This window comes from Trachinotus anak, unplaced genomic scaffold (genome assembly GCF_046630095.1).
Source record: "Trachinotus anak isolate AG129_WGS33_773 ecotype Australia unplaced genomic scaffold, CSIRO_AGI_Tana_v1 ptg000011l, whole genome shotgun sequence".
Taxonomy (NCBI): Eukaryota; Metazoa; Chordata; class Actinopteri; order Carangiformes; family Carangidae; genus Trachinotus; species Trachinotus anak.
In genome coordinates this window covers 25,237,544-25,250,604 of record NW_027273862.1, presented here as the reverse complement: position 1 = coordinate 25,250,604, position 13,061 = coordinate 25,237,544, and the positions used below count along the sequence as shown (strand labels likewise).

Sequence of the window (13,061 nt, the reverse complement as noted above, 5' to 3'; positions counted from 1 at the left end):
AAGAAAAAAAATAGCACATTAATCATTGCAGCTCTACTTCACACATCATAGTTTATCGTCTAGTCCAAGGATTGAAACAAAAACCTCTGAATTCTGCTTCTGTTTTCTGCTTCTTGCTCCAGTTGTCATACGACAGTGGTTACATCTGAAGTTGATATAATTAACTGACAAGACTCGAAAGTTGCTAAAGCCCAGTTTCTCGATCATTCAGTTCCTTTTTTAACTTAAGTCAAACCGTGTAGAAACACGAGGTAGATATCCACATTTAGGAGTGTGTGTCCCTTTTAAACAAATAACCAAAAGTATGTTCAGTGGTCCAGATAAAGACTTGTCATTTATTCTTTTTTTTTTTTTTTTTAAATGAGACACCGGTAACTACAAGGTTGGAGAGATAGTGGTGGTTGGTGGTTGGTGGCTGAAAAGGCTCTGCAGCTCAAGGTTCAGTCCACCTCTGTGCAGCCAGAGCAGAGAAAAGCCCTGAGATGAGCCACCACAGGCTCCTCTGAGTAATGGGACAGCTAAATGTCCAGAGGCAGAGCACAGTGGTGGAGCCAGGGTGGAGATAATGTGTTAATGTAATCCCTACGGCCGGGGGAGTTTAAAAGTTTTCAATACCAATATATTTCCCAAGTCTTGTAACAATATGAAAAACCTTTTAAAATAATATGTTTCTACACAAACCTGTTTTCATTTCAACAGGTCATGTCAAATTTCTCACTTCATCAGCATTTAATAATGTAAGACCAATAATCTGACCAGCATTTGAGGCCATGTTTAGATTGGTATTGAGTGTTGAGGTTCGTAGTCACAATCTAGATCAGAAAACAGTCTGGTCCAGGCGACCTTCTCTAAGTTTAAGTTCAATACCTCACTTTTTTGAGACTCAAATGTTTTTTTTTTTCTCACCAGTGAGTCAACCTCTGGATGACTTGTGTGTTTTAACTTTCTTCTCTTTGATTGCCTAAGAAACATGTGATGTGTTCAGGAAGAGAAGTGCCTCCTCAGTCATTTTAAAGTCCAATATCTAAGTAGATTTATCCTATATGGATTGCTGTGTGAAATCACTTGACATGCAGTTTGAAAGAAACCGCCTCCCCCCTACTGTCCTGTAATACTCTGCTCATCCCCACTGAGCTAGAGATAGATTAAAGGGATTAAAAGATTGAAAAGGCAGCTTTATTTTAAGATATTGCGAATCAAATAGTTGTGGATTGCCGATATCTGGAACTCATCACACAGTACTACCACCTCCTTTTGATAACATTTTCATTCAATTTGACTTTAAAGAAATAATGTAACTCTAAATTACCAAAGTATTAAAATTACTTTACAGAATCACTGAAAATCTTTAAATTTCAAACATCAGTCACAGACTTTGTGTTTTATTTTGAGTCATTTTCTTTGAATCTAGGAGCAAATTTTTCCACTTAAACTCACTATTACGCATTAAAGTTAAATAGTTGTTAAGGACTAATCCATCATTGAAGTGATATCAGTTTTCCCCTTTGACAGCAGCCTCAGTGGAACATAATATAACTGACATTAGTTGCTTGTGAAACGCCTTCTTTTCATCAACTGGACACAGCACACTGATGCACTATTCTCTTTCTTCTGACATTTTCTGGGCTGTAAATGGTTAAATTCATCGCTGTCAATTGTTCAAACTCCATATTTATGTCAGAATCCCTTAATCTGAGTGTTGTGAAATGGTTTTGTTTGGAAAAGTAGCAAATTCTCTTAACTGAAGTAGAAATGGCCACAAATATGTAATACTAGAAGACGCAGCAAAAATTTATTAGACATCACGACTTTGTCCAGAAGCAGCAACCAGTAGCATCATGTGCCAGTATTTACGTTGACCTGATTCCCAACATTTTGAAGCCTGTATTCATTTTTGGTGGGAGTGCTAAAAATGTATTTAATATTTCTTGATAACCTGTTTGAAATACAAACTAAATGTACGTTTAGGCATTAAAAAAATAGTGTGACCTTTGGAAAACAGGATTATTTGCTTTCTTTCCAAGAATTTGAGAAGATTGATGCCACCTACATGTCAGTGTGTTAAATCTGAAGCTACAGCAAAAGATGGTTATCTTAGCTGTAAAAACTGGAACCCAGGGTTAAACCCCAGGTAAAAGAAAATCCACATCTAAAGCTCTAATTATCAGGTTATCTAGTTTGTTTTACCTTCACAAAAAAACAAAACAAAGTGTAAAAAGTTGTGGTTTTAAGTTGGGTTATGTTATGTGTAAATGAGTTACATGTATTTCCACGTTATGACCAAATGCATTCATTTTTCATTTCATTCATTTGCATCGTTTAAAATGATTAGTGATCAAACGGGGCTGCCTTATCATTACCAGCAGATATATTTTTAAAATTCTTTTTAGTCAGTGGGGATAAAGTTTCCTGTTGGGCAACCAATGCACTGAAATAATAAGAAGAAATAAATAAGATGGCGGTCGCTGGATGAAGTAGAATGCTGATGAGGAGGATTCTTCCTTTTAAGTATAAAAACAAACAAACTAACATTTGCTTTGTGCAGCACTGTTCATGCAGAGATTCACATCAAAGTGCTTCACATGAAAGGAAATATAAGAGAAGAAAGAAGAAATTAAGAAACAACGTTAAACAGAATGTGAGAACAGAGAAAAAAAAATGGGAACAAAAGTGTTTAAAAAAATAAAGTGTTAAAAAAATTATTGGGGGGATGATAAGAAAATCCAAGAATAAAAATGTGAAAGTCATATGAAGAAAATATAAACTATGAAGGTGACATTACACTAAATAAAATGTCACATTAAGAAGATTGCACTTTTGGTTTCCTCTAAAAAAAAATGAATATTGACTGAGCTCCTCGTTCCCAGACGAGCAGTCAAAGATAAGTTTTATTTCTTCTTTTATTTACTTAAAAGTACATTTGTCCGTGAACTCTGGAATCACCGGAATTCTTCATGTTATGATGTCAAATGAACAGCAATTAGATCCATAGACACACCTCCACCCCTCCGTCACCCACTCTCCCCAAAACCATTGTTTTACAATGTCACACAGTGAAAAGGAGGAGTGTAATTAACAATTAGCTGTTGATGTAATGTGACAGCTGATAACTCAGACTGCTGATTTACACCTCAACCTCACACTCACTGAGGCACATTTAATCCAGAGTGATGGCAACATGAAACGAAAATGTTAGCTCCTTCATCAGGTCCCGCTGCAGCTAATTACCGATCCGCTTACCTTCTGGCGCCTTGTACGACAACAAACAATTACTCACCTTGACTGTTTGTTTCAGGTCCGTTTGTACGAGTGGACGGCTGAGAAGGAGCTGAGAACAGAGTGTAACCACTACAACAATATCATGGCCCTTTACCTGAAGACCAAAGGTGATTTCATCCTGGTGGGAGACCTGATGAGGTCCGTCCTGCTGCTGGCATACAAACCCATGGAGGGTAACTTTGAAGAGGTGAGGTTTAATTTCTCTCAGCTGTATATAGATGAATGGGGTTTTTTTTCTCTCTCTGCCAAACGTTTTCTCTGATATATACATCATCTCCCACCGTTTTAAAAGCGCAGTGATCAAATTGATTTGTTGTGGGAAGATGAAGTGATTTGACGACAAGTCACGCACACTGCTGAATGCATGCTGCGGTGCTGTAGTAATTCTTTTCGGGAGAACAAAAGGTCTTGAATTTATTCAGTAAGAACATTTGTGAAAGTGCCTTAAATTTTAGATTTAAAGTAGAAATTTGTAACCATTGAAAACGCCATGTTCATACATTCCAAATCATTGTTTCCTTGAAGCAGCTAGAATCAATATTTTCATTTTCACAATGGATCATGTTTGTTCTGACAAACCCACAGATTATTGTCAACCAGCTCTAGAATTGGCCTCAGCTCTGTGGGAGACATTGAGCATCTCTCAGATCAGCGTTTTGGTTTTCCAGCCTGCAGCTTTACTGTTTTGGTTCACCCTCACCACTCCCTTTAGCTTTTTTTCCTGGACGCAGCATGCAGCTGTTTTCAGCAAAAGAGCTGTGAAAATCTGTTACTCTGCTACCTGGCCAGCACCAAATGGCAGACTGACACATTTAAGAGGCCAGCTGGTGAACGAAGTGGAGCATTCAGCAGCTAAAGAGCCAGATATTTCCTAAGGAGTTGGTAGAGACCAAAAACACAGCTAAAAGAGAAGGAATATTTTATTTACATTCTAACTGAGAAATTCAGAGAAATGTACCTGGTTGATCAGCGTTGTGTGAACTCGTTTGGCAATTGCTTGAATTTGCTCCGCACTCCAGCTTTAAGTGTCTTTACAGACGTGGGAAATGCCTGGATGTTGTAAACAAGCAAAGTGGGACAAATGACATATCATAAAACCAGCACAGTGGCAGTATTTTGACCTGGAAAATCCAAATGAGGTTGTACACAAGCTATGTCGCTCCGGTCGAGCGGAGCAATGCACGTTTATTCTATTGTTATTACCAGATTCACCACAGGGATGTGCGCGTTAACCTGCGCGGAAAGAAGACTGCTAACGTTAGCCACATATAAATATCCCTAGTGCGCACAGAGCTGTTTACCTACAAGGATAGAACATCGTGTGTCTTCAAGGGCATTTAAAGAGTCTGTTGCCCTTGTACTTGTACTGAAACATTGACTGTGTGTCTGGATTTCAGCACTTGTTTGCTCATAGATAAAGCAGCATTTACTTGGAGATGAGAACCACCCTGGTTTTAGCTCACCGCCTCCGTGTTGTTTACCGTTTTATCCAACATATCTCCTGTTCTTTGGTCAGATTGCTCGTGACTTCAATCCAAACTGGATGAGTGCAGTGGAAATCCTGGACGATGACAATTTCCTGGGGGCAGAGAACGCCTTCAACCTGTTTGTTTGCCAGAAGGACAGGTGAGGAAGACATCAAATATATAATATCTATCAATGCTGAAGTGCAGTGGGGTTTTTCAGCCCTTTCTGTAATCATTGTAGTCCCTAGAAAACAAGAAGTTTCTAAATCACCTTCAATATTTATCCACTGAAACCAACATGATGTCATTAGGAGGCTACACTCAGTCCCATGATGCTTTTTAGAGCCACATCATTGATACAAATGTGGTGCAACAGCATTGTCCTTGCATTTGTTTTGGAAATTATCAGTCATTTCACTACTGAGCTTTTAGCTGCTCGGCTGCATTTCTCACTTCAGTCACTTTATTACTAGACAAGTGCTGAGTTCAAGGGAAAAGGAGAAAGATGTGGCCTGAAAGCGAGTGTGTTACATTTATGCCACCACTTATTTTCCACCTAATACATCAGGTTGGACCACTCAATGCTTTTGACCTTTATTTTTGTATCACATCTCTTTTCCTGTTGCTCTCTCCTCTGTTCTTCACCCTTTCATCCATTACCTCTCCACCATTCTCTGACCTTTCCCAACATCTCTGATATCTCTGGCCCAATTGTTTTTCTTTTTCTTAATCGATCACTCTTACCCCCTACAATTTTTTTACTTTGCCTTTGACATCATGTTCTTTTTGTTCTTACACTTTTATTTGCTCCCTCCCGCCTCTACCTCCCACTTGTTCGTAATCTCTCCGGCTGTCCTTCTTGCGTTCAGTGCGGCCACCACAGATGAGGAGCGGCAGCACCTGCAGGAGGTGGGGGTCTTCCACCTCGGGGAGTTTGTCAACGTCTTCTGCCATGGCTCGCTGGTGCTTCAGAACCTGGGCGAGAGCTCCACGCCCACTCAGGGCTCCGTGCTTTTCGGCACCGTTAATGGCATGATTGGTAGGTGCACAGACAATTTCACCCTCACAAAGGCACTTGCATGCACGCACACACACACACACATTCTCATAAGAGGAAAAATATTGTTGTAGGTAAACCTCTACTGTGTTAAATATCAACTGTTCATGAGCCCCAATAACATTTTATCAGGCTCTTTTGAAAAAGCCTGATAAAAATTTGACCCCATTTATCCTCTGAAATGACTACTTCTGTATTTGGGGAACATGCTTATTTGCTTTGTTGCTGAGAGTCAGATGACAAGATGAGTAATTAGCTTAGCTTAGCACAAAAACAGAGGGGAAATGAAGGGAAACAGCTCGCCTGGCTTTGTCCAAAATCTCCTAACACCTCTAATTAACATATTATATCTTGTGTATTTAATCTGTCCAAAAACTGAAGTGTTTTTAGGTTTTTTTAAATTCTTTTTATTGTTTTTAGGGTTTTTATGGGAATATTACATTTCAGACTATTTATTGCTGGAAGCAGTAGTTTCCTAGAGTCTCTACAAAGAAACATTACTGTCCATAAAACCACAAATTGTCATTTTTCACTTCAGGGTTTATAGCAGTTAAATAAACAAGCTGTGATGTGTTAATTGGTGAGCTTCAGAGGTGCTGGTAGACATACTTTGTCAGAGCCTGGCTAGCAGTTTCCTCCTATTTCCAGTCTTTGTGCTAAGCTAAGCTAACCAAGATAAAAGAGTCATTCAGTCTTCTCATCCAGTTGTCAGCAAGAAAGTGAAAAAGCCTGATTTTTATCTTTTAACCCTTGGATTTTTTCCTAAAGGGTTAGTTCACCCAAATCACAAAAACTGGTACTATCCAGCTGTACAGACCGTTATTAGTTTTTTGTTTTTTTTGTTTTTTTTTTACTGAGGTTTTGCAATATCCACAACTGAGGAACTGCAGGAAAAAGTGAATATTCATTAAGTAAATGCAGGAAAGTAAACACAGGCATGAGCATTAAGTTGAACTAACTGAATAAATAGTTCACTACTAGTTGTCAGTTTGAGACTGAAGCACAGCACAGACACCGTTCTCATCTCAAGCATTTCCTATAATCATCAGACTGCAGTAATGGGAGCTCAAACTCCTGTCAAAACCATTTATTCTAAACTGTTTCCATTTCAGGAAGGAGGAAGAAAGGGCGAGAAATCAGTTTTACACCTCATTACTCAGATTTAAACCAGTAACTTTCAGTCTGGCCTTAATGATGGCAGAGATGAAAAACAGGGAGTGCACATCATTCGGACACAGGAGTAATTTTCCCCTTGCGCTCCCACAGCACCAACACACTGCACATACATCACCTCAACACTCTGATTCTTTAAAAAGTCTCTGAGGAAAGTTGAACAGGAAATGAGAATCACCATTGTACATTTCAGTAAGAACTTCCCACAGTAGTCCATAAACCAAATTAGGCTGCAGTGTGTAATGAAGAAAAATGCCCCTGTTAGTCTTACCACTCTGCCATACGGTGTAATACATTAGATGGTTCTTGGAAGAAGCTGTAGAGCTGCAAGATTTTTCTACCCAAAAGGAAGTGGACAAACTTTGAATGAACTTGAGTTAATCTCTAACTTTAAATGCTGGTAATTTGTTTTCTCTTAAGACTTTATAGGTGAAGAGTTGATTTTATTTGACACTCTGGAATCTAAAAAAAATCAGTCCATCCTGATTAAACTTTATACAGGTAATTGATTCACCTGTTACTTTGCAACATACAGTAGGTACGTCTGACTCATGATGCAGTAAAATAAAGAGAAATGGAGTCAACGATGGGATAATTGTGGATTTTTGTGGCGGTCTCTGTGCTTGTTAAATCAAGTTACTGTATCACCAGTTCTCATCATGAGTTTATTGATATAATAACATTTTTTAGGTAAAAATGATTAACATTCTTTAGTTCTAGCTTCTCAGGTGTGAGGATTTGCTGCTTGTCTCTGTTTTACGTCACTTGATGAATACATTTGAATTCATCACCTCTGGGATTTTGACATGTCAGCAGGGCGAAACAATATGCAAATCATGGAGTCATTTGTCAAGTTTCCTCCCAAATTTCAACAGAATTTCAAGGAATTCAGCAAAAGATAATGCAGGTGAATGTGTGTTTCCGTCCACTACTGTGAATAGTAGAATTGGTGCAGTGAGAAAACATTTCTCCAGTCAGGTGCCATTAAACCAAATGCCTTCATTCTCTTTTTATTCTCAAAATAAGGTGAGTGGAAACGCACAAAAACAAATAACTGCAAATAAATAAATAAAATAAAAATACTGGTATGAAAATTTTACTTCATAATAGAAAAACAAATCTAGGTACAACATGAGGTTGTACCTAGATTGACATTGACATTAAATGTGTCGTATAAAAGATCTATCTTTTTGTGACAGACATTTTTTTTACTATCTAGTAATCAATAGTTGCAGCCCTACTGTACTGTCTTCCAAACTGTTCCTGGCAGTTTGTCCCCGAACTCCAGCTCTTTCGTGGCTTCACATACAGAAAAACAAGCTCTGCATTACAAATCAGTGTAACTCTTTGTGCTGTCAATTTCAGTGCAGATTATTTCCCCAGAGCATCAGAATAATGCACTCACTGTCTAACTTGAATTTTTAGTGGAGAGGGAAGCATGCTACTCCCTCAAAGCTCCGCGACTCCAAGATATACAGAGAAATCTCTCAGTAAAATAAAACATTTTAGAAAGGTCTTGAATTATTGAAGTATTGAAATCACTACTATACTCCGAACACGGTCCCAGCATACAAGCATGGAACATACATTGGCAGGATTGCAGTCACACTAATGATCGTTTATTTATTATAAAGCTTTTGTGAGTTCTATTATTAGTGCAGTCTTCGCACATCTTCCCTCCCTTTTGCTGATGAGAAGTCAAAAATGTTTACCATCTGCTGCAGCAGGAAAAAGAAAAAAAGTTGTCTTTTCAACTCTGTGTGTGTGTGTGTGTGTGTGTGTGTGTGTGTGTGTGTGTGTGTGTGTGTGTGTGTGTGTGTGTGTGTGTGTGTGTGTGTGTGTGTGTGTGTGTGTGTGTGTGTGTGTGTGTGTGTGTGTGTGTGTGTGTGTGTGTGTGTGTGTGTGTGTGTGTGTGTGTGTGTGTTAGGTCTGGTGACCTCCCTGTCTGAGGGCTGGTACAGCCTCCTCCTGGACCTGCAGAACCGCCTCAACAAGGTCATCAAGAGCGTGGGAAAGATCGAGCACAGCTTATATCCTTCTCATATTCATACATACGCTCACCATCTGTCACCACGGCGACAGAGACGACACTGCACTGGCTGGTGAGGTGTTGTCTTGTAGGCGTCAGTTTAATTGGCTTCAAGGGTGTTTGATAGAAATCTCATGCACATGGCCATTCTACCACATGATCTGATTATATGATTTGTATGTAGAGCTGAAATCAATCAATTAATGGATTAGATTATCAAGAATTAATCAAACGGTTTTGATAATTCATTTAAGATTTAAGTTGATTTTTTTAAGAGAAAATGCTAATGATTCCAGTTTCTCGAATGTGATTTTTTTTTTTTTTGGTTTCTTTAGTCTTTTACAAAAGCAAATTAAGTATTTTTTAGTTTTAATGGTTTCAGATCCCCAGTCGGACAAAACAGAACATTTGATGACCATCACCTTAGAATTTTTTTTTAATTACAGCACTTTCACAAATTTTGAGGTGAAATAGTTAATCAGTTTATCAAGAAAACATGTATCAGAATAATCAGTCAGAGCCTAATGTGTAATGCAGGCTCAACAGGCTCAACAATGCTGTATTATAATTTACTCGCTATACCTGCTGTCTAACCCTCCGACCTGTGCTGATTTCATTAGAGACCCTATTTATTTAGCAAGCAAAGTTTATCTATGTAGCACTTTTCACAGACACAAAGTTGCTTCACTATTCAAAGTGCTTCAGAATTCAAAAATTAGCTGTGCCTGAGGCAAAAATGTGTGATATTGTACCTAAGATGTGACCCACGGGCGAGGCAACGTCCTTGTATTGATTTTCCTTGACTCCACTGTACCTGGAGGTCCTTCCACACCGAGCGTAAGACGGAGCAGGCCACGGGATTCATCGACGGGGATCTGATTGAGAGTTTCCTGGATCTCGGCAGGGCCAAGATGCAGGAGGTCGTCAGTACTCTACAGGTAAGAGCTCATGTTTATCCACATCAATACTTGTATATAAATGCATGTTTCACCAGATTAAATGTGATTTCTTCTTTTTTTTTTTTTTTGTGCATCTCTGCATTTATGAGACAAAATATCTGTACTGGACTTGTTTCAGTATTGTGAGCACACTGAATAGCTTCATGCTCTCATAGCTTCATTGCTATCTTGTTGGCACAGCTTGTGTTTACCTGTGATGGGCACAGGTATGAAAGTTATTTTAATAACAAGGAGACATAAGCTTGTTATTAGAGTCGGGGTCCAACAGAAACATCTGGTGAAGAAGTAACATAATACTGTGTTATCATTTACTTTCCTTTTTTACTTAAAGTGACGTTGAACTTTCAAACACCCTTCAGACATTTTCTATGAACAGCTCCTGTGTTCTGTGAATGAGAACTGGGAATAACTTTCACAGCAGAACAGGTGGCAAAGCCACTTCTGGCAGATAAACAAATAATCATATTCAGCTTTGTGTCTCTCTTTTTTCTCATTGCATTTCATAAAAAAAAAAAAAACACACTTCAAGCTCATCTCTGTGTCCCTCTTGAGGCCAGATGACAAAAAAAACTCTCCAAAATATGCAAACAATTTATTTGCCAGGAAATTTGTTTTTACAGCCAAGATTCCAGTGAAGTGAACTGAGTTTATGCACCTTTAAGATAATTAATTGTGGACCTGACCTGTAATATTATTGTCCAAAATCCAAAGATATTCACTTGTAATGTTAAGACAAGAAAAATCAGCAGAATTAGATCAGATAGCAGATAGTAGATAATGTTTGACATCTGTGCATAAAAATGGCTTAGACTATTAAGTGATTATCAATAGAGTTGTAGATTAATTAAAACTATTTATCAGCTTTTTGATTAATTGACTAATCTTTGCAGCTTCACTGAAAAGCCTCAACTTAAACCTTTAAATCTCAATGGAAAAAGTCATGGTGTATAGCAAAAAAGCCAAAAACAGCTAAATGATGGTTTAATTTTTAGGTTAGTTCATTACATCGTATTGAGTCACAGAAGAAAACAAAAATAAACAAAAAATTGAAAAATTGTGCAGTCAATCAGTATAGGCAAGCTTGCTCAAGCTTCCCCGAAGTTGCTTCTCTGTCACTTAGTGAATCCATTATAGCACTCAGCTGCTGCAATAAACACAATATTCTGAAGTTCTTATCCTTGAAGAAACTTTAAAACATCTTTTAATATATATATTTGAAAATCTTTGAAGTGCTCCGTTAATAAAGGAGAGTTTTCTACTTGTGCCAACTTTGTTCTTCTCCCGCTGAATGGGAATAGAACCTGTGCATCTCAACTGACTTCAGATGGATAGATTTTTTTCAAGGTGTAACCCATCACTTGAGAATAGGGTGTTTATTGCAGCAGTTGAGTGCTATAATGGATTCACTGAGAGTGAAGAGGGGGTAACTTTAGAGTACAGGCACCTGTGGGGGTTAATAAGTGTCAAACTACTGGTGAATTAGTCATGAGCAAGACTTCCCTTTAGAATGGCCAAGATATTCAGAGTTAGAAAGACCTAATTTAGAGTTATGTGGATGCTGTTAACACTTGTAGTTGTGTGTTTTGTTAAATTAGAATAGACCATGTTTATTAAGTATGTTGATGAAGTAGTTGTTGAATATGGTCATGCAGAATAAGACATTAATAAGTGCTCTATAATAACTAATAAAGCATGCATGCTAATAAACAGCTAGTTAATGGTTAATATGTACCTAAATATAAGGTGTTATCAAAATTCCCAGAAGCTTATGAAATCATAAACAAAATACAAAAAAAAAAAAAATGGCAGAAAATGACAACACAACACTAAAGCCTGAGTAACATGCCTCTCTCTATACATGTACCTGTTTGTTTGTTCATCTAATGGGACTTAAATGGCAGTGGGTTTGTACCAGTGGTGGGGGCTCATTGTTTGGTGTGTTTCAGATCGATGACGGCAGCGGTATGAAGCGTGAAGCTACAGTAGACGAGGTCATTAAGATTGTGGAGGAGCTGACGAGGATTCACTAACCTCACCGCCAGCCGGCCCCCCGCTGAGTAAGAGCAGAATCCCGAGGAGGAATGATGGGCAAGAACGACGAGGAAGGGAACAGTTTGGGTTTTGCAGATTTGTAAATAATTATAAATAAACAGTCTGTGCATGTTCGTCCTTCAGACTTCAATGATTTGTCAACCGTGGAGACCCTGAAGGTGCAAGACGATGAGTGCAACACTCCTCATTTAGACGAGTCTCTAGGCGAAGTGCGTAGCATCCTGTTTGGACAACAAAAAGACCAAAGTAAAGATATTGGTCTGAGTGTGTTTGAGCTTGTGTGCACATGTGTGATTGCGTCTGTGTGGAGTAATGTGTGACTATAAATAGGAAAAAAGAGATTCCTTCGTCCTGACAGTTACTGGCAGGTTGAAGGTGAGCATATCCTCGACACCCCACAGTTTAAATCTGACTGATTTACACGTTTCAACTTTATTGTTGAAGTCTGGAGTAAAACACATTGTACGAGAAACAAAATGAGGAAAATGATAGATTTATAGCTATTTTGTCTCTGTGACGTTTTCTTTGTTTATTCTAATAAACTTTGCTTTAGTACTATTAACACCTGTGTTTCAGTTTGTCTCTGTTCTGACCTTTGCCATTGTCAGAATCAGGCTCCTCTGCTGTTGTTACAATTACTTTTTCTTAATCCTTTAATCTACTGTCTCCCCATGGTAGTGGCTCTGTGGTTGGCAATGTCAGTCAGTTGGTTGGTCCATCACTTTGGTCCAGACTGAAAGATTTCAACAGCTACTTATGGATTACAGTGAAATTTGGCTGCAGATATTCAGGATCCCTTGAGGATCAATTCTGCTGAGTTTAGTGATCCTCTGAGTTTTCCTGTTGTTCCACCAGTAGGTGAGATGTTTCAGTTATCCTGTGAAATATCTTAATATCTGGGATAATTGGCACCTGGGTTTGTACAGATATTCAAGGTTCCCAGAAGGTGAATCCTTCTGCCTTTGATGATCCCCTTCCTCTAGTACCACTGCATTTCTTTTTTTTAATTATAGCTATTAAATTTATAACAGATGTTCATGGTCCCC

General features: G+C 38.4%; 1 protein-coding gene across 1 annotated transcript in view; it reads left to right on the top strand.

Annotated features, from left to right (window-relative positions):
• The window catches only part of ddb1 (damage-specific DNA binding protein 1), a 41,541-nt gene extending 28,964 nt beyond the window's left edge, over positions 1–12,577 (top strand). The window contains exons 22-27 of the mRNA XM_071489266.1: positions 3,296–3,466; positions 4,796–4,905; positions 5,615–5,784; positions 8,903–9,005; positions 9,819–9,942; positions 11,910–12,577. Of these exons, the coding sequence (XP_071345367.1) occupies positions 3,296–3,466; positions 4,796–4,905; positions 5,615–5,784; positions 8,903–9,005; positions 9,819–9,942; positions 11,910–11,993 (762 nt within the window). The 3' untranslated portion in view covers positions 11,994–12,577. The remainder of the gene's footprint in view (positions 1–3,295; positions 3,467–4,795; positions 4,906–5,614; positions 5,785–8,902; positions 9,006–9,818; positions 9,943–11,909) is intronic.
• The last annotated feature ends 484 nt before the right edge of the window (positions 12,578–13,061 follow it).